The sequence below is a fragment of the Gossypium hirsutum genome, chromosome A11, assembly GCF_007990345.1.
Source record: "Gossypium hirsutum isolate 1008001.06 chromosome A11, Gossypium_hirsutum_v2.1, whole genome shotgun sequence".
NCBI classification, from domain to species: Eukaryota; Viridiplantae; Streptophyta; class Magnoliopsida; order Malvales; family Malvaceae; genus Gossypium; species Gossypium hirsutum.
Genome location: NC_053434.1, coordinates 5,764,377 through 5,789,229, shown reverse-complemented (window position 1 = coordinate 5,789,229; position 24,853 = coordinate 5,764,377). Strand labels below are relative to the sequence as shown.

Here is a 24,853-nt window from a genome sequence, read left to right as displayed (position 1 = left end):
TCAATCCTACTAGAATATGACTTTACAAGCCTATAAATAGACATAGTCTATTCCTTTTGTATTGGATTCAAAATTTTCGACATAGTAAATTTTCTTCACCTCTGCCCGTAATTTTTTCCCGAAAAGGTTTTTACGTAAAATTTGTGTGTTCTTTACTTCATTTTTTATTTTATTTTTCACAGTTTCATTGTTAAAATTTGTCTCTTTTTTATCTATTTATGGAGGATGAAAATTTAGTAAATATCTTTGCCGGAGGCATTACCTCAAGTGATAAGATCCACTTGATCGTTTAGATAAGACATTCCTAATAAATACATTATAACCACTAAAACTGTGACATGTTTCTAAATAAAAATAATATAGTTTTTTTACTTATGCATTTTTACATAAAATGCCAACTATTTACATGTATGCATCAAAGACATGGAGGTTTATTTGAATAAAACTGTACCAGTCAAAGGACTTTTTAATATATTAACCTGGCATGATTCTATTGGGTTAGAGATGGTACGGGAGTATGAACCACAATTGACCTAACAATTCACTCTGCTTTTATCACAACACATCCTAACTTAGCTTTTCCAGCTCATAAAAATGCTAAGATGAAAACTAAAATAAAAAAAATTAGTAACGGGCAGTCCATCATTGAGCTTTATTCATTAAAAGAACCATGCATGTCAAAATAGTATACAAAATGCTTACATTTTCATACAGAATGTTTACTATTGTGAGTTACATGTGAAACAAAAATGAATTCTACATCATAATGGATTGAAATTAGTTGAAGTATCAAACCTGCTACCGTACACCAACAGCAGCTCCAATCGGCTGGCCATTTCTTGGGTCGATCTTATTCTTCTTCAAAGAAAACACCCTTCAACTTAATCGATGATTCGAACATGATTAGTCTGAAAAGTTCAATGTTTCCTACCCTAGTTATATAATCAATGCTGTGGTGTATGACAGATTATTAAATAAAATCAGCACAACCTCATAGTTTTGAGCGCTTTAAGTACACAAGCACGCCAATGCTGGTTAAGACAACGGCACCCGCCAATAGGCCTGTGTGAAAAGAGGCCCACCGAGTTTTCGCGGCTGTTACACTTGATTGTGATGTTATGTGCTGAGAGGAATCAGGAAAATCCAGATACAATCTTAAAACCTGTAAGACAGGAACAGAGAGTAATAAATCTAGAACAATGTATTAGGAGCAACTACAATCTTTACCGATTTAGGCTCTTTATTTCTCATATCAACAATTTTTTCCACCTTTTTTATCCTTCATTACTTCGTTAAGATTTAAGAGTTTGATCTCAAAGCCCAAGTTGAGAATTAGCTTGAGCCTTGTTAGATAGAAAATCACACTAGCCAATGACCAACCAAGTACAATAAAGATCCAATACGAATGAAATGAACTACAGCTCACAGATTCAAGTTCAATTATGAAAACCTTAAATCCTAAAGCTGGGCTCCATAAACTTGTCCTCTTAAAGTGAAAAATCAATGAAAAATAATGCAATTTATCTGTGCAAATATTCATTAAAAAGTACCAAGGAAACCAGCAGCAGAAACAAAATAGGATGGTCTAGCAGGAGAGAACCAATAGTCAAATACAGAGAGTGAGTTACCTTTAGTCCTCGGGATCTAGTATGGTTAACAGCAGCAATAAGATCACAGTCTGTGATAAGTAAAACCTTATCACCTTCATCATCTTCATACTACATAAAAATGAGAGGAAAAAAAAGGGAATGAGTACAAACAATAAAATTTGATAAAACCAGAGAAAGTGAAGTAGAAAATAAACAAATAATCAACTCACCAGAAGCTGAGGGTGACTATGATCATTACTAGAACCAATTCTTTGCATAACAGCTAACGATAGCTCGTCTAAATTCTCAATACCTGGAGAAAAAAATATAAATATGGTATTTTTGCATGCATGAAACATCACGGGAAAAAAGGATAATTGCAAAGCCCGCAAACATGCTTACTATCATATTCAGCTGCAGATTATATCTTTCTTTTCAATAATAAAGCCCGGGTGTGGATTAGGAAATCAGTGAATTGATGCTTATAGGTATGAAATGACATGTATTTATAATATTCAGGTCAAATTCTTTAGCAAGTATATTGACCTACATTGCTACGTACCAAAATTGAATCGATGTACACGACCCTTACAATCCTCAAATTTGAAACAAAATGAGTTTCCAAGGCCAAGGGAAGGATAGGATGGTAACCTTCCAGCATCTGCCCCCTCTGATGTCAAGATTGCAGACATTTCACTGAAATGTACATTCAGCAAGGTTGGTTCCAGTGTAACATGTTGGGACCATATGAGACTGAATGAGTTACCTCTGTGTGTCATAATCATCTGGCGGCTGTAAAGAAAGGGCAGAATCCCAGAATTTTTGCATCATTGTGCTTGCTATGTCATTAACAGCTCCAGAGCTACTTTCAACCTTCAAAAGATCAAATTTTCAGAAATAAAAATATAATTTAGGGGGGCTGTTTGACATCCTCGTGTGATAATATAAAGAAAGCTAAACAAATTATGGCAGCCAGATTCAAATAAGAAAATACTACACAGTATATTTGTAACCATATTATAGGGAACTTTGTCTTTTAACTTTTTGCTTGTTACTGGTGAATTATGTTCAGTCGGACAAAACTGTAGACATGCCAAGTGCAATGGAATGAGTCAGAGACCTTATCCAACAACTTGAGAAGGACTAACCTATATGTTTCTGTATGTACAAGTATCCCAACAACTCAAGAAGTATTGATCTATATATAGCCATCAATATAAGTAAGAGGTTCGGAACGGGCTGAGAAAGTTCAGGCAAAAAGTTTTGAAGGTTAGTACTAGGACTTACACAAAAGAAAAAGTTAGAATAAAAGTAGTTTTCATAATTACCTTCAAAACTTGCAAATTTTAAATATCAAGGATTTCAACAAAATTAATGTACATGGAAATACTGCTTTCCAACTTTTTTTTTAATTGTTATAATGAAATTTAATTCATCTTGTCTACTATATAGTCCACAGCGGAATGTATAATGACCGAAGGATTATAACTATTGACAAAAATATTTCCAACTCTGGACACTTGGGGTGAAAAGAATTGAGCTGAGCAAAGTTCTACATCTTCCCATTATGCCTAATAGCCATTGCCTAAACATCCAATTCATATACATGAAATACCGAAGGATTTTGATAGATATAAACATGCATAAAATACATACCATAGAAATTGCTGCATGAGTAATCTGCAGAACATCTACACAAGCAGCAACAGTTCCATCTGCACAACAGCCATTTCCACACACATCAACATGAAAAAATTGTAATCATAAACATGTATGAAAGAACAAAAACCAACCTTTGTCTAGAACAGGAAGATGTAAAAACTTCCCGTCATGCATTATATGCAGTGCGTCAAGGATTGATGTTTCCACTTTTGCACATTCAGGGTTTGGTGTCATAACCTGAGTGATAAAGAAAAGATAATGTCATGACGAAGTATCAAAAGTCTTCTTCATACAAAATGAAAGTATAAAAAAGCTTATAACCAGAAACCATTTATGCTAAAAAATTGCAAGTTATGTCTTGGGGCCATCTAATGTCAAGAATACATGATACAAAATTGCAAATTCTATTCCAAGATCAGATAATGCAATTGAGAAATAGGTAAAACTTAGAAGAAATCAAACATGTTCATGTTCCAAACTTCCAATTTAATTTAATTTAAGTATCACGGCATAGTTTATAATAAACTATGCGACATAAACACTGTAACTGTCCAAAGTAAAGGTACAGACATATAATTGCTCACTATATTGCTGATGTATTTATGCATAAAACAGAGTTGAAACTCAGTTGTAAACTTCATTCAAATACACAATTTTTTAAACAAAAGCACATCAAATCAAATGTATATGAGTGAACCTTTTCCACCATAGTCAGCTCGGGGGAGAGATTTTGTGCCACAACTCGCATAAGGATATCCTTTGAACTGCAGTGGGTAGTAAAGTTAGTAATTGCAAAAAATATTGAAAGAGACCTTTAAATCCACACCAAATACATGTTACAGTGCAAAAGATCTCAAAAGCTAATATTAATCAGTTCATAAGAAAGGTTACGTTAGTATCCCCTGAATTTTGTTCCCCGTCATCATAACAACTGAATTAACCCGCAACTCCCGCATCTTTTTTGCAGCAACACGGACAGGATCTGATGATGAAACAATTGCAACCCTGGAAAAGGAAGAAGATACCAGGACAGGTAAAACCAATAACAAAACGAGCAAGGGTATTTAGGAAATTGTATTTGTATATAACAAGCAATTAGACAACTGAGATGGAAGAAAATACTTCGAATTTTCAGCAATTATAGTTGACAAGGATGGCTTGAACATCCGCTCCCTCAAAGTTTCTATGAAGGCATATGGTGCTGAAATAAAACATGACAAACAAAAGAAGTAATCACTGGTTTCAATCTGTATGGTACAAGCATTAATGTATACCCTTGATCACTCATCAAGTAAAAGACATAGACATATAAGTTTGTGCAGACACACTTTGATATTATATATGAACCTTCTTAATATATATATGTAATGGCGAGGAAAACTTGAAAGTTGAGTCATCTCTATTCAAAAGTGCATTCAACAACCACAATAGCGCCTGTAGTATTTGGCTCAAGAAGCGTGATGCAGAAGCACTTTTGAGCAAAACCTACGAGTGTCTTGCGGTTGTGATGGGCAAAAATCAGCTTTTGGCACTGCAAACACAATGCCAATGCAACCTAAATCAACTACAAATCTCAACCACACAACTGGGGTTTAAGGCTAGACAATAAATTGGAATCTTGCCACCAAGTAGAGCATTTATTAGTGATTATGCAACCATTAGTAACTGACTTCTATTTAAAAAACAGCACACACAAAAAGTTTAAATACTGAAAAATGTAATGTGATAAAAAAATATAAAACCATGCTATATGGCCAAAAAATTGAAACTAGTAGCAGGTATAACAACCTATGCACCAAGTAATAAAGCATAAAAGTTAGTCCATAAAACAACAAAATAAGCACATTAAAACAGGAAATCATATTGAGAAGACCCAAACTTTATTTTAAAAAAATGTACCCGTTCACATCTAATGCAGAGAAAAAAAAGCAACAAACTAAAGCATCAAAATCTATAATAGTATCAGGATGAAAAGGTTGGTTATCTGAATCAAACTAACTGGATCAGATACCAAATTTGCAAGCAGAACATGAAATAGTGTAATCCTTGTCATTTCATGTGCCAACTTTAGGTTGATATATGTAAACACACACAAGGATATTAAATAATGCTAGTGATCTATTTTTATTGACACATACATCAGTAAAAAAATTGATGATGATGATAATAAAGAATAAATGATCATGTTTGCATGCATTTACAGCAACAAAGATAAGACAGCAAGTGTCTATTTTGGTGAATATCGTTGAAACGACAGAGGTTGTTACGAGAGCTTATCAAATATATGCATGCAATGGCCTTGAATCATTAGAATGTTATAAACGCCATTAAAAAAAACTAATTATGATAATAATAATGAATGAATGATTATGTTTGCATGCATTTACAGCTATGAAGAAGAGTCAGTAAGTGTCTATATTGGTGAATATTGTTGGAACAACAGAGGCAACAAAAAGAGCTTATCAAATATATGCATGCAGTGGCCTTGAATCATTAGAATGTTATGATCATTAGTATAGAAGAAAAATTAACCATTGCTTCCCCACTGGCGTTCAACCCCTTCCACTGCAGCAGCAATTGCACTTCCTTGCTCAGCAGCCTTCTCCATTCTAGAGATAGCATCATAAAGGCATTTTGTAATATCCAGCATGGCAATGACTTCACCATTTTCCACAACAGGAAGATGCCTGAATTTACCTGTCAAAAGAACCAGTTACTTAGGTTTAGAACATGCATGTACAATAGGATTTAAAGTTTTAAACAAGTACTGCTATTGTGATCAGCCTTAGTTCAGCTCTGGCATATATCAAGTCAACGCTTTGCAATTTCACCATTGCTTAGAGAAATGGTATAATAGCTTTTGACAAAGGAAAATCCAGAAATGACATTGGACTATTTAAAACCACACTGATAATTGAGGGCTATATAAAACCATAAAACATACTTTTAATTAAGCTAAAATTTTAATAAATTCCAATGGTCACCTTAGGTTCAGCCCACTACGTAAACTCATACATTTTGTCCAAGGGTTAAACCCAAAGCCTAATGTGTGATGATTATAGAACATACTTTTAATTAAGCTAAACTTTTAGTAAATTCCAATAGTCACATTAGTTCAGCCCACTATGTAAACTCATACACTTAGTCCAAGGGTTAAACCCAAAGCCTAATGTTTGATGATTATAGATAATTTCAGATCTAACCTGTCAAACCATTTATAAAAGACCCTGCATGAGAATCTAAACTCAACACCAAATCTTAGCTTTGTCACGCATCTTTCTCACAGATAATTAGCTAACATGAGTTTCATGAACTAGAAGAAAGCAATAATATTCTTCCAACACTCCATCCACCCCCTAAGTCTTTTGCAAGTCCCTTTCTCTCTATTCAAATTTCTTCTAAGAACAATTAACATTGAGTTTGAACCTTTAAAACGTGCCAAATTTCCTTTCAAATGCTGTCAAAACCAATGCTGGAATAGGTTTTCTTTGTCCAAGATATGTCCAATTATTTCTAAACAGAAATAGAATTCAGTTTTAGTAGGGTTATAGTGCAAAAGTAACATAACCAAGCACCTCGAACCATCTTCTGAAGTGCCTCGATGGCCAAAGAGTCCGACGTTACAAAAATTGGACTACATGTCATGATCTTAGATACCACAGTCTGCTCCGGCCTCAACCCTTCTGCTATTACTCTAGTGGCAATGTCCTGGAAATTATACATACATAAATTTGCAATTTTACACACTACACAATAAGAACGTGGAAGGAATAAAACAGTCGAGAGATGCTAAATAAAAAACCTTGTCAGTAATGATCCCAGAGAGCAAGCCATTGGCATCGGTGAGCAACACTGCATCCATACGACGAGCTGCCATCCGCCTACAAGCCTCCGACACAGTGGTTCCTTCCGGGATGGTGAGAGCTTTGGACAACCTCAGCTTCTTCACCGTCCTCTCACCACCAACAGAGCTGACAAAGAACGAGCCTGAACCTTAACTAAAACAACATTTGTTAAAATGAACATTGAAAAGCAATACTAAGTAAAGGAAACTAACGAAGGAGAAGTCGGCTTGGCATTGTCGGATGTGTGAGACTTCTCAGGGGCAGAAGGACCTCTTCTATAAGAATTCCGGCGGGATGCCGGCGGGAGAGACACCGATTGGCTAGTCATTTCGTCGATTAATTCGAGCCAATCGATCAATAAAGCTATTTAGGTTATTAGGGTTTAGGAATTTGAGTGGCGCTCCCTCTTTGACCACGCCCTTGCCCTTTCCACGGTGGCTGGTTTCAAGGCTTCAGCCTCATTGTTGTCTGAACTCTGAATTTATATTTGATTCGTCCACTTATAATTAAACTGTCAATCACAAGCTACAATTTCATTAATTAATTGGGCTAAATTTATTAGTAGTCCCTAATTTATTATTTAGATTTTAAATCAATCCCAAAATTCAAACTGTTCTACTTAAAGTACTCAAAGTATTAATAGTGTATCCATATAATTTCTTTCATCATTCTACCCATCAAATTAGGAGTTAAATGTTAGCTCAAATATAATGTAGAGCATATTTAAATCAAATGTATCAAATTTTAAATATGTATATACCTATCACATAAATTGTTTGAATTTGACACACTATAAAAAAATAGTCTTACTAAATCTTAATGGTGCTATTATTTAGTAAGTCAGATCCAAATTACCTGTAAAATAGGTGTATATATGTTTAAATTTCAATCTATGTATTTTAAAATGGTTTAAGTCAAATTTGAACAGGCATTTAACACTTAAGTTAACATTAGGTTGATGAAAGAATTTAATTGATGTAATATTAATGTTTTAAAGACTCAACAGAGGATAATGAATGTTAAATACTACAAATATAAATAGATTGATAATTTCAAGGACCATTTATGACATTATTAATTATTTAGACAAAAAAAAAAGAATATCAAAATACAACCATAAAATTTCCAAATGCCTTTGAAATTTTAGATTTTATTCTACATTTTTGAATGTGTTGTGTATAAGACTCAAAATTTACCAAAAAAAAAATAAAAGAAATTCTCTTCGTGGAAGCAGCGGCGTAGCTAGGGATTGGCTGGGGCTCGACCCCTAAAATAAAAAAATTTTGATTTATATTTTTTAAAATTTTTAAAATTTTAAATTAGTAAAAATAAAATTACACTTTGACCTCTTTTAAAAATATAAAAATTTGATTTAAATTTTTAAAAATTATAAAGATATAAACTATTAAAACGATGAAATTATATTTTTACTATCATAAAAATTACAATTTAATTTAACTCCTGACAAAATTTGCTGGCAATGGGTCAAAGTATATCCTTAGAAGAAAAAAATCAAATTTTTGTGAAGAAAAAAAAATCAAATTTTTTGTGCCACAAGCTCAATGTTTCTTTAGCAAATATGGTTGTTATAATTCATAACCCAGAAGAACTGCATACAGACTTAGAGGAATGAAATAAGAAAAATCTAATTTAATTTAAACCTGTTTCCAGTTTTGACAAATGCAGATATCTATAAGTCTGTTTATTGATATAAATGAGATGGTACAAGCAGCAGACTATATGATATGATACCATAGCAACAATGGCAACTTGTAAATAATCAAGCAATACTGTGTATTGCTGTATACCATGGTAAGTTGGTTTTACAGTGTTATTCCATCAAGAGAAATAGAAGGTATATGTTGAAGGCCAAAAATATTGGTGTCTCGTGAATTCTGCTCTGCTCTCTTCACTTTTTACCTAGTATGTCGTAGAAAACCTTTGGTTTTCTGTAATCTGTGATGCACAATGCCTACAACCACAAATGTTTTGTTTTAGTCAGCCATACTATATATATAAACTCATATTAGTCCTGACATAGAACTTAGGGTTGAATATATAAATTGACTCCAAAGGATTAACCTGCAAATTGGCTCAGGAACTATATACATTTTAACAATATGGTACTTGAGAAAATTTAATAATTGTCCCAGAACTTGTATTGCTAGCAAATTGCCGATATGGCATGGAGTTGATCAATACTAATTTGTCATGGATCAAGACAGATATTTTTCTAAATGCAGACATGGTATTAACTTCACACATGGCAACTTATTATAGGTCAACTAAATCAGGGTAGCAATTTATACAATCTCATTAGTCCATTGGGTTAAATTCGCTCGATGGAATTAAACCGTAGGTACCTGATTTTGAAAAAAAAAATTCTTTATAGACCATATCGTTAAATGGTGTATAGTTAGGGATCAATTTATACATTAACATAATAAAAAATATAAGTGGCCTACCTGCATTGCAAATGCAAGGTGCATTAAAGTGGGTTCTGACCATGGCTTCCCTATAAATTGAAGGCCAATTGGCAAACCAGCTTTGTCATAACCAACCTATCAAAGTATACATGGAGAATCTGATATTAGTAGAATCATACCATTTCAGTGAAGTTAATAGACATTAATTACAGCATAAATTTTCAAATAAGCGACAAGTGGTAATAAGTTATTACAGGGACAGTAATAGCAGGTAGTCCCAAAAAGTTTCCTGCTATCTGATATCGAATAATGGTACCTGAAATAACAAGATGGGTTAATTTCACTTCATTTACTGATTGTGCTAATAAAGCATGAAGATTTAAACACAAAATACATAGGGAAAATAGGTAAAAAATTCTTACCTCCATTTACGTAGTCAAGCTCACCAGTCTTTAGAGCGTTTTTAGATATTGAGTATGCAGTCATACTGTTTTGAAAGAAAAGAAAACTGGTTAAACTTGGGCATTGCAAGAGAAGGTCTTGCAGTGGGCAGTTTAAGTAAAATAGAAGAATAGATGCAAGTTGTTGCAGTGAAAAAGAGTTTACCCTGTTGTTGGAGTAACTATGACATCTGCCTTGGCGAAAATTTTGTTATGAATCTGCATATGGCGGTACCTGCATAATTGTAGTCAAGCATCTTACTTAAAACTTATTGACAATAAAGGGGTTGGCCTAATTTTAATATAAGACCATAGGACGCCCAATACTTAATATCGCTTAACAACTGTAATGGATCTCCATCATGTGCAAGCAAAGGGGAAGACCAAAGAACCTACCGCATGACAAACTTGAAAGGGACAATAATAGAATAAAACCTGAATCAACATAAAATCATTTGGCTAGTTTTAATTTTAATATATACTAAAAAAAAAACATGATGTTCCAATATGAAAATAAATTTACAATAGGTAACCACAATTTATCAATATTATAAGAATTTTCAAAATTTATAAGTTCAAGTTCTTGTAAATTTTTTGTTTAAGATCATACTCCATCTTAAAAGTATCAATCCAAAAAAATAAAAAAATCAGACCATGAATAACTTATTAAATCACCAAACGACTCTACAATTGATCCTAACCCATTGGTGAACCTGGACGGTTGCTCACCCCTGCGAAGTTTATATTATAAATGACATCTTTTTTTTTTTTTTGTGGGGGGAGGGGGGGGAACAGCTTACCTCAGTTTCTGGGCCTTTATATACTCATTGCTGTTGAAAGCACCATATATATCAACTACTACTCTTGCATCCCATCCAAATTCTGAACGGCCCCTACTTGAAAAAGTTTATATTGTCAGAATCTATAATTTAAAATACTGGAGATCATGAATATAAAGAGTATATAACATGGTGGTTAAAGTCTAGAATATAACATACAAATTTTCCAGATGAGAACTCAGTGCAGTGCTGCATTCGGAACCAATTGTCACATAATGTGCCAGGCGCATTACTTCTAGCTCTGGTATGGTAACCTCTACAGTCTTAACAACGGGGAAATTTATTGCTACAATAGTCTAACTTGGATATATAAAATATATATAACTAACAAAACTTGGTTTTTGATATCATATTATGCATCCGATCTAAAACCTATTGACAGCAAATAGAGATTCCTAACAATAGAACAAAACTCGGGCTTTGATGAAACCGATCTTTAACAGATGTGGGATAACACCAGTTAACAACTTTAATACAAAAATGGGTAGTACTAGTTAAAGAAAGAATCCATTGCTAATTACCTTCCAATTGTAACGCTCACAAAGCAATTGCACAGCATTAGAGCAGCATAATCTTATCTCTTCGTTGCAATCGTTGAACCACTAATAGAGCCGATTGGTTAAAAAACAGGATAAAAGGAATTAGAATTTAACCCTTTTTAAGCTATAATTGATGAAAAAAATGGACTCCAATTAAGTGATCATATAATTTCATCACTTACCTCTCCATATATTGCAAGCTTGATGTTTGATATTGGATTTGTGGAGTTCAGCAGTGGAAAATGTATTTTGGGCTGGCAGGTTATCCAAACGCCAAAGAAGATAAGTAAAAGTCATCCAAACTTAGATTCTCTTGTAAAATTACTATAGTATGAACAGATACATTACTCATACGACTTACCTAGTGAGTGTTATATATGGTATGTGTTTAAAATGAATATGTGTAAACTTCTTTTAAAAAATCGATATATTTTGAGTATTATATCTTATATAGAGGTCTAACTCGAACACAAATATTAAATAAGAATATTTTAGAAAAAAAAAAGAAGATGAAGAGTGGTGGAAATATAGGTGAAAAGAAGACATCACAAAGTCATTATTTGGAACCAACCAACGAAGGTTATCGCTATGTTCCTAGAGCTTCAAGTCATAAAAAATCAAAATAATTAAAGAAAAGGCAAATTCATATCAAAGAATTTTATACTTACAGTTTTAAGTTTCAAAATGTTTATTTACACTAAAGAAAAAAGAAAAAAAAATATATGATTGTATGAGAAATCGGTTTGGCACAGAAACTGATATCAAAATCAGCTTTCTCCTGAAAGAAAGATGATCTGTGCATTGAAAACAACAAGTAGTACCCAGAATTTTTAGTGAATCTCTATAACTGGTACTCACAGGCAAAGTGGTTGGCTCATGTGATGGAAGATGACCACTAATAGCAGCATAACTGAAAACAGAAAACAAATTAAGTCATATCTACAACTAACAACGTAGCCTATGAAAGTCAATGGAATTCAGTGATATATATAAACTCGAAGCTTAGTCCCATTGATTCATGCAATCACTTTTAAGAGGTGGCATCTAACAGTTTAGGGGTTTCAGGTTTGAATCCCATCTGCAAGCACTTCCTTATTCCCTGTTTGCGTCCTTCTCAATTCCAAAAAAATAAAATAAAATAAAAACAGGAAGAGAAAACTTACACAATAAATGCATCCTCTAAGGTACCTGCTAGTACTCCAACCATTCCTACTGTCCAGTTCAGAGGAAGAACACTGGAAACATGATAAACATTTTTAGATATTGGTTAGATTTCACACCTAATTGAACACAAAGAATTGTTTTACCTAAACAAGTTCTCACCCTGAATGAGGAATGCGTCCAAAAGTCGGTTTGAACCCGACAACACCAGAAAGGGATGCAGGCATTCTCACAGATCCTACACAGAAACCAAATATGAAGTGCGTTTGTCCTTTGAACTTATTCACGTGGCAAAATTTTCTGTCGCCTTTTTTGCAATATTGATGAATGAACAGTACATAGAGGATGATAAAATAAAGATGATAGTGCATAGCTGCTCGTTATGGCAATGAAAGAATTGTTACTCCTAATTGATTGTTATAATATTGCTAAACTATTCAGTTCTCAGGCTCAATAGTATATCACTCAAAAAAAATGACTAAGAATTCCACACTTCTTCCATTTTGGAGGTAATAATAAAGGATTTAACCATAGTTGCAGTCGTGAAGGTTTAATTTGGATATTTATCACTGAGTTTTCAGCAGTGGCAGATCTTGGCATTAAGTTTTGGGGTCTAACTAAAATTTTTAAAAACTTTGAGGGTTTTAGTGAGAATTTTCAAAAATTTTGGTAGGCCCATTAAAAACTTTCAAAATTTTAGAGGTTTTATGAAAATTTACAAAAATAAAAAAATAAAAATTGAATTGTCTAATTGAAATTTCAAAGGTTTAATAATAATTTTCAAAAATTTGAGGGGCCTAATTAAAATTTCAGAAAAGTTTAAGGGTATAACTAAAATTTTCAAAAACTTGGGGTAGGGGGCCAAGGGCCCGCTAGGCGCTAATGAGGTCCGCCTCTGGTTTTCAGTCCAAGAGAATCAAAAGAATCTATTCAGGGATGAAACTTGAAAGCGTTCAACCATGGTTACCTTGGACAAGTTTAAAAGGTGGAATTAATTGCACATCTATTTCTATACTTGTTGTCTATACTTTTACAAGTATATCTACGTAGATTTAGTGTTTATGTTGATTATCTAATCATAAGAGTTTGCTATTGATCATAAGTTTAAAAGTTCGGTTGTTTTTCGACGAAGGATGACAAACTTTACCTCCTCCGTCCACACCAAGGGCTGCAGGGCATAACCCTGCACACACTACTGCTGCAGATCCACTAGAAGAACCACCAGAGATTCTGCTGGGATCATAGGGATTTCTCGGAGGCCTGCAACATTCACAAAAGGAACATGTTACAGTATTTAGTTGTAAGTTTGGTTTATGAAAGAGGAAAGCAACAAGAAATTCCCACCCATAGTGGGGATTTATCCCACTTGGTGTAGCTCCAAGCTCATGCATATTAGTCTTTCCAACAAGTATAGCACCACAGGATCTGAGTCGTGCAACACAGCATGCATCGCCTGTACATGGTCTAACCTTGTGCAGCCACTTTGTACCTCCTATAAAAATAAGAACTGAGATAGGGACAAAGAATAACCATTAAATAAAAGGAATCGATGTGCAACTGAAGAACTTAGGTGACCTGTAGTTGGATATGGAGAGCAATCTATTTCATCCTTGACAGCAATTGGAACTCCATCTAGAGCAGATATTGGAGCTCCTGAATAAGAGAACAATTAGATCTGTATGAATATTAGACGGTATTGACAAAGGGATATTGCAAATAGAAAAAGATTCTATATGAAAATGGAAGTCCACTTCTACTAGATTTGGAAATCAGCTAACTTGTTTTTCACTTTGGTCTTCGCATGGAATATAAGAAAGATGAAGTATGCTTGAATATGCTTATTTCCTTATGATAATGTAAACAACAATGTCTCAATAAGAAAGCACATTAAGATATGTAATGTGACTTAATTACTGTAAAAGGCTACCTCTTTCATACCGAAGAGTTGATTCTGTAGCTTGCCTTAGGATATCTTCAGCATCATAGTTAATGAAGAAGGCTATTGACAAAGGACGACTGGAAGATTCATGAACAGCATATATAAACCGCTCTGCAACCTGCAGAATTGAAAATTGGTTTCCGTGATGATAGAAATGTAATCATAAATAATCATTCTTTAGGTGAAAACCTAATCACAAATATTAGTGGGATGTTGACAACATGCAATAAACTAAGTAACCAAGAGTGGTACCTTCAATGGAGTTATTTCCCCATTTCTATAGGCTCTTGAATAATCCGCTATTGTCCAACGCCGGAAACAGCTGAATTTGAAAGCATCTAGTGAATTCTCTGAGGTTAAAGGAAGGCAATTCATAGCCTGTTGAACTCTTTCTGCTGGAGATGCATCAGAATCAATCTCTATGACTTCTTGCTCATCAAGGTCTGTGTTGATGCAACCAAATTAGACACAACATTAGAAGTTCATAATTTGAAAGGATATAAACAGAAGCTCATAGAACTATAATTCAAAAATAAAAGAAGAAGCATAAATACATACATATGCCATTAGCTAGATATTTCCCCCAGTTATTGTGATCTATCTCTACCTCAAATTATGCATCCCATGAACTTGACTATATAATGAACATTCTTATAGTTCCCTTAACAGTCCACTAGATGAAGCTTTAACAATTCATCAAACACCTTTGGAGCATAAGAAACTTCCAGCATTTGGTTATTGCAAACAGAAGTTGTAGAAAATTCATAGATCACTTAACGGCAGCCAATATTTTGATTCATTGGTTAACTAGTTTTACAATGCTTCCAATCATCTAACTACTAATGTGATAAAGATCAAGGACTATGTGTTGTATCCAAAATATGTTTGATCTAAGGCATGCGTACCAACATAAGGATGCAATGGAACAAACATGGGTGGTTCCTCCACCGTTGCATTCGAGATAAACTGCACAAGAGTAAAACATGTTGTGTAAGAGACTAACCATAAACACCAAACAAACAACCATGTCCATCACAAAAACACTATTTTCTTTTTTCAGGGATCAAAGATACCATATTCTTTTTATGGCTGAATGATTCTCTTCATATCAGTGCATTGCAAGTACATAAAAATGCAACAAATTCAGTGTATTAAACATGTTATAAATTATAATATGCACGGATTTTGAGAAAATAAAAAATAAAAAAACCGTGATTTAGTTAGAGAAAACAAGACTTGCATTCAATGAAATGGCTAATTAAACAGTAATTAATTTTAATGCAAATATTTTTATTCATCATAAGATTACATTGTTTTATTTATAATGGTTTAGTACATAAAAAAAGTTTAATGAAAAAATTGGCCACTAAAATTTGTATGTTTTGTCAAAATAGCCTTAATTGTACATGTGGAAAATAATAAAATAAATAATACATTAAATTAAAGAAACAACTCTTAATTTAAAAAAAATAAAGTTACTTATCTAAGAAAATTTCTACATTAAATTAAAAAAAACTCTTAATTAAAGAAAATAAACGTAATTATCTAAGAAAAATTAACTCTTAATTTCATATGTGAAATATTTTTAATGAGATTTAATGAATAAATTTAATGTTTCAATCTTTCATACATTTATTTTCTTTAAATTAAGAGTTATTTTTTAACTTCATGAATTATTTATATATTTTATTATTTTTCACGTGTAATTATTTTTATTGGATTATTTAAGCAATAAATTACATATCATTAAAAATATTCCATGTACGAAATTCCACATCATCCCGTTAATTTTTTTAACGGTATTTTCATCAAATTTGTTAAAAAAACAATTTGAAAAAAAAACAAAGGTTAATGGCCAAAAAAAGGCTCAAAAATACAATATGTAAACTTTAGTTGTAAGATTTGTCATTAAGTCTAAAAAAAAATTACCATAGTCACTAGACTTGTCCATGGGCTAAACCACTGATTGGGTCCGAAAGCTCATTTGAAAAGTAGAAGGATTTTGACAAAAATATAAGCCTATAAAATAGGTTTGGAAAAAAAATAAGACCTGAATTTGTAAAAAAAAATATTATTTTGTTAGTGTTTTTTCATGGTTTGTCTGTCATTTCATTATTATGATGTTACTATTTTATTGTTATTGTTTGGACATTGTATAATTCTTTTTTTATTGTTGATTTTGCTATTATTTTAGAGAGATTTGGTTCTTAAGTTGCAATCATATAAGTCTTATTTAAATATAAAGACTTTTTTTAATTTATTTTTAATTTGTTAGAAAACATTTACTTTAATATTTTGAGTATTTTTTATATAAAAATAAAATTTAAAAAAATTAATACGGTCTATCGTACCTAAATTTGAGTTTTTTTATTCGGACTAAGCTTGATAAAATTTTAAATTTATTTTTTAATCAGAGCAGTTGGCCCGAAGATAAAGAACTCTAGATACAACAAGAGCGTTGGTCATAAAGTCGATGATAGTGATGAGTGAACCAGAAACATTAATGGCGTTGCTTCTTCGAGATTATAATAATTAAAGAACAAAAAATGAACAAGTGAAGCAGAATGAAGGCAATAAGTGTGTTTACCTTGTGAACTCGATTCAGCCTCTTCAATATGTAGAACGCCAATGCTCCAAATATCCTTGACTCCAGAATCCACGCAAATATTTTTGCCAGCAATCCTCCCATGCGAGGAGCTACATACATACATATTCAGAAAATTATATATATATGCAAAAGGAGGCAAACTTTGAAGGAGAAAGTCAACGACAGCTGTCTTAAGTAGAAACAGAACATCCGATGTTCCAGATTCAGCAACTGTTGAGTCAGTAAAAAGAGATTCTTAAACAATTCGATGAATACTCAGATTCAGACAAAGCTTCTCAAAGCCTGTCATTTTATCTATTTAAATAAACCTCTCTCTCTCTATATGTATATATATATATATCTGAATTTGATGTGAAAGAAAAAAAGTGATGATGATGATGAAGATTGGAGAAAAATGGATGGAAATGAGGAAATAGAAACCTTTGATATCGGCTTCGACATATATCTCGTTACTGTCAGGACCAAGATCAAGTTGCTCTACTGGCTTGTAAACCACACCAGCAGCTCTCAATAATCCCATTTTACTGGGAAAAAAATTTGCTTTGTAGATCGCTGCTGCAGGTTTTGGGCAAATGCAGTACCAGAGGTTCAATAAAAACAGGTCAACCAATACATATATAAGTATATAATTTGCACTGCAAGTAAATAAAGTACAGCTAGGATATGATAGGATATTTGTGAGAGATAACTGTGAGGAGATGGCTACATGTTGGTCGTTACTATCAATGCTAATATTATTAATACCGATCATTTTGTTGTATTATTGATTTAATTGCATTATTAATTGGATAAACTATCAAAATAGTTACTTTTATTTGTCTTAAGTTATATTTTAGTCACTTATGTTTAAAATGTTACGTTTTAGTCTCTTATATTATCGTTTTATTACGAAATGATTATTCTATTGTTAAGATATGTCACCTCCCAAACGACAGTCCTACGTAACAGTTAAAATGGGTTTTAAATGTTAATGTGAATGTCCGGCCAAGTAATTTAATTGATTTTTTTAATTAAATAAATTTAATTAATTGAATTTTCTGAACTAATTAAAGGAAAATGTTAATCTGGTTTTCTGAAATAATCAAAACCAATACATCGTATTAATCTTTGAATTGAAAAAAAAACGTTCGATCTCCTTTTTTCTTTTAGTTTTCGTTTTCATTTTGACTGAAAAATTATTCATTTTCATAGTCATCTTTTTTTAACCGAAATAATATAAATCAAATTGAGTGTTTCATCAATCGATTGGATTTTTTATTCAAAATGAAAGAACAAATGATTAATTCAATAGAGGGTCCAGATATGGATTACAGTAAATAATAGACTTTTTGTTCTTTACCTAGATTTTGGGTTCAAATTCTTTTCTTTTTCTTTTTGCAAAAAAGTGGTTAATCTTTTTATGTTTTTTTTGTATATGTGACAAACAAAGGACATACTCAAATCGATAACGTTTTAATGATAGATATTATGGTTTAACTATCACGTCTGATTGTCGTTTAGGAGGTACAAATCTTAACGACAAAATAACCATTTCGTAACAAAATAATGATTAAAACATAACATTTTAAACATAAGTAACTAAAATATAATATGATGTAAATAAAAATAATTATTTTACTAATTTCCCCTTATTAATATCAACCTCTCCATTCGTTTCATTTCATCTCTATTATAAAAGTCTCTTACGGAATTTGATAGCACGAATAACTAACATCGCTTAAATAAAAGAATAAAAAAAAATCAAGGAAACTACCTCTATTGGAATTTCTATTTAAAAATTGAATTAAAAGTAGTTTTATTATATTTATATAAAAATAAAGAAGGGACCAAATTTTAATATTATTTATTGAGTGTAAAAAGTGAAAAATGAAAGTTAAGGGTATCTTGAATTGGGTAAAACCGTAAAAGTGAAAAGTGGAAGGAGATATAAGAATAAGGGACCCTTTACAGGCTGCCAAGGAGGAGTACGTTTTATTATTTTCTGCATTATCCAATTTAAAGCAGACAGTTGTCTGTTGAATATTGGCAATATCCCACATTAGGAAAAGATAGAAATGGAGGGGGTTTGGTTTGTTATATATAGAACCCCTCCCCCTTTGGTTGTATTATCCCAAAATCTTCTCCTTTGTAATATTTCTAGAGGAAATATTAATTTGGTAGTGTCCGAGGACGTAAGCTAAATTGGCCGAACCTCGTTAAAACTCTGGTATTTTATTTCTTATTTGTTTGCTTTTATTTAATAGCTTTATGTTGGTTATATTTATTTAGTTATTATTGCTATAAATATCTAAGTGAGTTCTGTCTAGTTGTTGGGTTTTAAGCGGGACCATTGTGACCCCTCCAATTTAACTGGGAATTTTCTTAGTATAATTGTTGGCATAATAATTATCTAAATATTTCTGATAATATTGTTATTAATATTATCGTCGCTTCCGCAACAATTGGTATCCGAGCCAAGGTTTTGTAGTATGCTCTGTGTTTGCAGCTTAGTCTGATCTTACACATCAGAAACATTTCCTAAAGCTTGTGGGTATTCTGCATTTGGTGGCTATTAAGTAGAAGCTATGGCAAAAATGACAGAAGAAAAACCATCCATATCAACAACTTCCACTTCGTACATTTTGCCGAGGATTGGAACTGCAAATACGAGATTTGTAGTGGAAATTTTTGATGGAACAGGTCATTTCGGCATGTGGCAAAGTGAGCTTCTAGATGCCCTCTTTCAACAGGGTCTAGATATTGCCATTGAGGAAGAAAAACCAGAAGGGGTTGATGATAAAGAATGGAAGACCATCAACCGATTGGCATGTGGTACAATTCGATCATGTCTTTCCAGAGAGCAGAAGTATACATTCAGTAAAGAGACTTCTGCAAGTAAATTGTGGAAAGCATTGGAGGAGAAATTTCTGAAGAAGAACAGTCAAAATAAGTTACATATGAAGAAAAGACTGTTTCGTTTCAGTTATGTTCCTGGTACCACGATGAACGAGCACATTACCAATTTTAATCAGCTGGTGGCTGATTTGTTGAATTTGGATGTGACTTTTGAAGACGAAGACTTGGCGTTAATGTTGTTGGGATCGCTTCCTGAGGAGTTTGAGTACCTTGAAACTACTCTACTTCATGGAAAATCGGAAGTAACTTTCAATGAAGTAACTGCTGCATTGTATAGCTATGAACTACGCCGAAAGGATAAGTTGAAAGGTTCAGGTGAAGCAGCAGTGGAAGCATTGGTAACAAGAGGTCGTCAGCAAAGTCAGTCTAAGGGGAAGAGAAGAAAGTCCAAAGGTCGAGCTGTTGCCAAAGATGAATGTTCTTTTTGCAAAGAAAAAGGACATTGGAAGAAAGATTGTCCAAAATTGAAGAAAAAAGGGAAGACTCCGCAAGATGCAAATGTTGCAGAATGCAATAGTGAAGCAGAGTCAGACTTTTCTCTTAGTATGACATCTTCAACATTATATGCAGATGAGTGGATCATGGATTCTGGTTGTTCCTATCATATGTGTCCCATTCGGGAATGGTTCTTTGAATTTCAAAAACTAGATGAAGGGGTTGTTTACATGGGTAATGATAACACATGTAAAATAGCCGGGATAGGTTCAATTAAACTGAGGAGTCATGATGGATCTACTAGAATTTTGCGGGATGTACGATATGTCCCAAAGTTGAAGAAGAATCTCATCTCTTTGGGGTCGTTAGAATCTAAAGGCCTAGTTGTGACAATACGAGATGGAGTTCTTAAAGCAACTTCAGGAGCATTGGTGATGTTGAAAGGCATAAGAAAGAACAATCTGTATTACTACCAAGGTAGTACAGTGGTCGGGACAACAGCAGCAGCAATTACGAGTACCAAGAAGGACGCTGAGGCAACACAGCTGTGGCATATGCGTTTGGGCCATGCTGGTGAAAAATCCTTGCAAACTCTAGCCAAGCAAGGATTATTGAAAGGTACAAAGACTTGCAAACTTGAATTTTGCGAGCATTGTGTTCTGGGAAAACAACGAAGGGTGAAATTTGGCACTGGGATTCACAATACTAAAGGTATTCTGGATTATGTGCATTCTGATGTATGGGGACCGTCCAAGACTCCATCACTTGGAGGAAGACGTTATTTTGTCACCTTTATTGATGATTTTTCCAGACGAGTTTGGGTGTTTCCTATGAAGAACAAAGATGAGGTGCTTGAAGTTTTCCTTAAGTGGAAAACTAAAGTTGAAAATCAGACAGGAAGGAAGATTAAGGTTCTCCGATCAGACAACGGTGGAGAATATAAAAGCGATCCTTTCCTGAAGATATGCCAAGATTGTGGCATAGTAAGGCACTTCACCGTAGGTGGAACACCGCAACAGAATGGGGTGGCAGAGCGTATGAATCGAACGCTTGTGGAGAAAGTTCGATGTATGTTATCTAATGCTGGATTAGATAGAAAGTTTTGGACTGAGGCTGTGACGTACGCTCAACATCTCATCAATCATTTGCCATCATCTGCTATAAATGGCAAGACTCCTTTGGAGAAATGGTATGGAAAACCTGCTACTGATTATGACACCTTGCGCATTTTTGGTTCTATTGCATATTATCATGTGAAAGAATCAAAGTTAGATCCAAGAGCAAAGAAGGCTCTATTCATGGGCTTCAATGCTGGTGTTAAGGGATATCGTTTGTGGTGTCTAGAGGCAAAGAAGACGATAATCAGTAGGGATGTTACCTTTCATGAATCTGCCATGTTGAATAAGGTAAATCCAGAAGGAGTGAGTAGTACTTCGCAGCAGGTGGAGTGTACTCCGCAGCAGGTGGAGTTTGAGCAGAGTGTGGTAATTCCAGCAAAAGGTACCACTAGTGATTCTTCATTGGCAGATGCAGAGTCAGATGAGGAAGAGGTTTCTACCCAAGAACCTCAACAGCAATCAGAGCCAATTGCAGTCAGAAGGCAGAGACGAGAAATTCAGAAACCTGCTCGTTTCACTGACATGGTAGCTTATGCACTTCCAGTTGTTGATAATATTCCATCCACTTACACCGAAGCCATTCAGAGTTTAGAGAATTATAGATGGTTAGGTGCAATGGAAGAGGAAATGCAATCTCTAGAGAAAAACAAGATGTGGAAGCTGGCACAACTACCAAAAGGGAAGAAGGCGATTGGTTGCAAAATTGAAGACACTATTGAAGTTTGTGTTATGAGAAGATGTTCGAAGATGTGGAATATCGCCAAGGTGGAGATTTGTTGAATATTGGCAATATCCCACATTAGGAAAAGATAGAAATGGAGGGGGTTTGGTTTGTTATATATAGAACCCCTCCCCTTTGGTTGTATTATCCCAAAATCTTCTCCTTTGTAATATTTCTAGAGGAAATATTAATTTGGTAGTGTCCGAGGACGTAAGCTAAATTGGCCGAACCTCGTTAAAACTCTGGTATTTTATTTCTTATTTGTTTGCTTTTATTTAATAGCTTTATGTTGGTTATATTTATTTAGTTATTATTGCTATAAATATCTAAGTGAGTTCTGTCTAGTTGTTGGGTTTTAAGCGGGACCATTGTGACCCCTCCAATTTAACTGGGAATTTTCTTAGTATAATTGTTGGCATAATAATTATCTAAATATTTCTGATAATATTGTTATTAATATTATCGTCGCTTCCGCAACATTGTCTTGCTCACGTTATTAATTATTCACTATTATTATGTTTTTGTTTTTTCCATAAATGGAATCATATAATATACGAAAAAAATACTTATGATAAAAGATAAATTATATCAATACAATAAAAGTTTTAATCTCAATATCAATAAAATATTATGATACGTTTACAATTAATTTTGTTATAACTCAAGCACAACATATTTAGAGTGATTACAAACATTTAATACAATAAGGAAATCAACCCCGAATGGTCCAAAGTGACAAGCAAAAATCTAAAAAATAATTTTGCATTCACCAAACTAGAGAGGACAACAACAAAATTATTCCTAAAATCACTTGTAAAATTAAGGTATTTTATTTTTTAAAATATTATATAAATCTAATAAAAATGCATACTTGTGATTAGATTTAAATTCAAAATATCATATTTTTTTATATACCAATTTTACTATTTCAACCAAAATCATATTTAATTTATATATATATTTTTATAATTTTATTGTATAAAAGTTTTTACCCATGTCATAGATATAGTAAAATCTTTTATATATATACACACACTAGATTTTGATACATAAAATCAGAGGCAAAGTCAGAACAGTTTTTTAAGAGGGGCCGAATGAAATTTTAATTTTTTATAGTCTATATTTTTATAATTTTTAAAAAATTAAATTAATCTTTTTTACTTTTAGGCGGTCAAAAGGCAATTTTACCTTTATTAATTTAAAATTTTTTTAAAATTTAGAAGGCCTAAATAGTAATTTTTTATTTTAAGGAGGGCCGGGACCTATGCCAGTCCCCCTCTAGATTCGCCTCTGCATGGAATGAGATGAGGTAAACTTCACATCCTATAGGAATATCAATCCCTCCACTCCTTTCTCATGATGGAGTCATTTCAACTCATTAATTAATCGTTATATAGTTAGAATTTGAATTTTGAAATCAACATTCTATTAATATATCACATTATTATTGTCACAAATATGTAATTTATATTTATGTTCACGTAGAATAATAATATAAAATATAATATTTTTAATCGATTGAATTTTAATTCAATTGACATCATTGTTAGAATAATAAAAATGAAGTTCATTTGAGAGCGTTTAAACACATTCTCCTTACTTCAAACGAGTTGTAAGTAGAAAGTAGGATTATATCAACCCATTATTTTATACAAAAAATGATTATATTTTAAGCTCTTTGTGTTTGGTTTAATTATAATATATTATAAGCTTTAAAAGTGAAATGGTCCTCATGCGAGATATAAAAAAATAAATTGCACATCAATACGAAAACAACGATCCTTGTTTATACAACCATAATCTAATCATTAATTAATTGATATAAGATCATTGTTTAGAGTTGAAAACTGTGCCCACATTTTTTTTAATTAATGCCTATGAGAAAGGTCATCCATTTTATATAACCTTAATTGCATCTTTAATAAGTTGAGAGATTGTTCTTAACTTAATAATTTTAGTTTTGATGTATAATGATATTTGTGATTCGATTTATTTACTTTAAATAAAACGTGACACATATCACATGCATAATAAACACGTTTTTTGACGTGATGGTATTATTATCGAAAAAAATTGTTTACCTTTCTAAATAATAAAACATTTAATTTTTCTATGGCAACTATTTAATTTGTTAACGCTTTTGATATTTCTGCAAGTATTTAGAGACTTAAGTTACGTTTGAATGGTAGGATTGTTAAAATAAATTAACTACATGAAAATATTCAATATAATTAATTTAAAATATATTTAAAAAACATAAATAAATATAACTAAAATAATTACAAGTTAAATAGTAAAAAGAAATGACAGGTAGATTAAAAGAATACTTTTGACCTCTACTAAAGGTACAATTGTTAGCTAAACCTAACATTTCTAGTTGAAAATAAGAGCATCGTTGGAGGAAAAAAATCGCACTAAGAGAGGCATAAAATCAAGGAAGTTTTTATATTTAAGGGCAGATTGTATTTTGGCTTATTTACTAATAAAAATTGAGTAAATTAATTCTTTTGCATTTCGAAACACACAAATTAGATCATTCGATAAATTTCATCTGTTAATGATGGCGTGGCACATGAATTTTTAACTATAGTTTAAGGATTAATTTAATAATTAATTATTTAAATTAATATTCCACA

At 32.6% G+C, this 24,853-nt stretch overlaps 2 protein-coding genes across 5 annotated transcripts; both read right to left on the bottom strand.

Annotated features, from left to right (window-relative positions):
* Positions 1-628: 628 nt before the first annotated feature.
* Positions 629-7,575, bottom strand: LOC107924604 (CBS domain-containing protein CBSCBSPB3). 3 transcript variants are annotated; one of them, XM_041080765.1, is made up of 15 exons: positions 7,309-7,575; positions 7,054-7,222; positions 6,827-6,959; positions 5,784-5,948; positions 4,374-4,452; positions 4,143-4,256; positions 3,949-4,015; positions 3,383-3,488; positions 3,246-3,304; positions 2,356-2,462; positions 2,152-2,285; positions 1,820-1,902; positions 1,629-1,718; positions 991-1,123; positions 629-908 (listed from the first exon to the last, which is right to left on the bottom strand). In XM_041080765.1, the coding sequence occupies exons 1-14, from the start codon at positions 7,422-7,424 to the stop codon at positions 992-994; spliced, it is 1,554 nt and encodes a 517-aa protein (XP_040936699.1). In that variant the 5' UTR covers positions 7,425-7,575; the 3' UTR covers positions 629-908; position 991. The 3 variants fall into 3 exon arrangements, with proteins under 3 accessions (XP_040936699.1, XP_016710620.1, XP_016710621.1); XM_016855131.2 differs by having other exon boundaries at positions 991-1,162; positions 7,309-7,574; XM_016855132.2 differs by having other exon boundaries at positions 629-880; positions 991-1,162; positions 7,309-7,574.
* A 1,156-nt stretch (positions 7,576-8,731) lies between these two features.
* On the bottom strand, positions 8,732-17,723 carry LOC107924778 (fatty acid amide hydrolase). 2 transcript variants are annotated; one of them, XM_016855366.2, is made up of 20 exons: positions 17,469-17,723; positions 17,028-17,137; positions 15,346-15,406; positions 14,693-14,883; positions 14,429-14,558; positions 14,077-14,154; positions 13,846-13,993; positions 13,649-13,761; positions 12,664-12,739; positions 12,504-12,575; positions 12,199-12,250; positions 11,523-11,594; positions 11,323-11,403; positions 10,961-11,064; positions 10,763-10,858; positions 10,129-10,197; positions 9,945-10,009; positions 9,777-9,838; positions 9,562-9,657; positions 8,732-9,068 (listed from the first exon to the last, which is right to left on the bottom strand). In XM_016855366.2, exons 1-20 carry the CDS (start codon positions 17,566-17,568, stop codon positions 9,006-9,008), a joined length of 1,839 nt encoding a protein of 612 aa, XP_016710855.1. In that variant the 5' UTR covers positions 17,569-17,723; the 3' UTR covers positions 8,732-9,005. The 2 variants fall into 2 exon arrangements, with proteins under 2 accessions (XP_016710855.1, XP_016710856.1); XM_016855367.2 differs by having other exon boundaries at positions 10,763-10,855; positions 17,469-17,721.
* Between the last annotated feature and the right edge of the window lie 7,130 nt (positions 17,724-24,853).

Bases quoted from the DNA above. Each gene is read 5' to 3' on its own strand.
- LOC107924778 (XM_016855366.2), bottom strand. From the start codon at position 17,568: ATGGGATTATTGAGAGCTGCTGGTGTGGTTTACAAGCCAGTAGAGCAA. The intron at 17,138-17,468 runs GTTTCTATTTCC...GTATGTATGTAG, and splicing joins TGTCGAAGCCGATATCAAAG to CTCCTCGCATGGGAGGATTG. The intron at 10,198-10,762 runs GTAAGCTGTTCC...ACAATTATGCAG, and splicing joins ATAAAGGCCCAGAAACTGAG to GTACCGCCATATGCAGATTC.
- LOC107924604 (XM_016855131.2), bottom strand. From the start codon at position 7,424: ATGACTAGCCAATCGGTGTCTCTCCCGCCGGCATCCCGCCGGAATTCT. The intron at 4,453-5,783 runs GTTAATTTTTCT...GTTTTATTTCAG, and splicing joins ACGCCAGTGGGGAAGCAATG to CACCATATGCCTTCATAGAA. The intron at 1,903-2,151 runs GTACGTAGCAAT...TTTTTTCTCCAG, and splicing joins TGTACATCGATTCAATTTTG to GTATTGAGAATTTAGACGAG.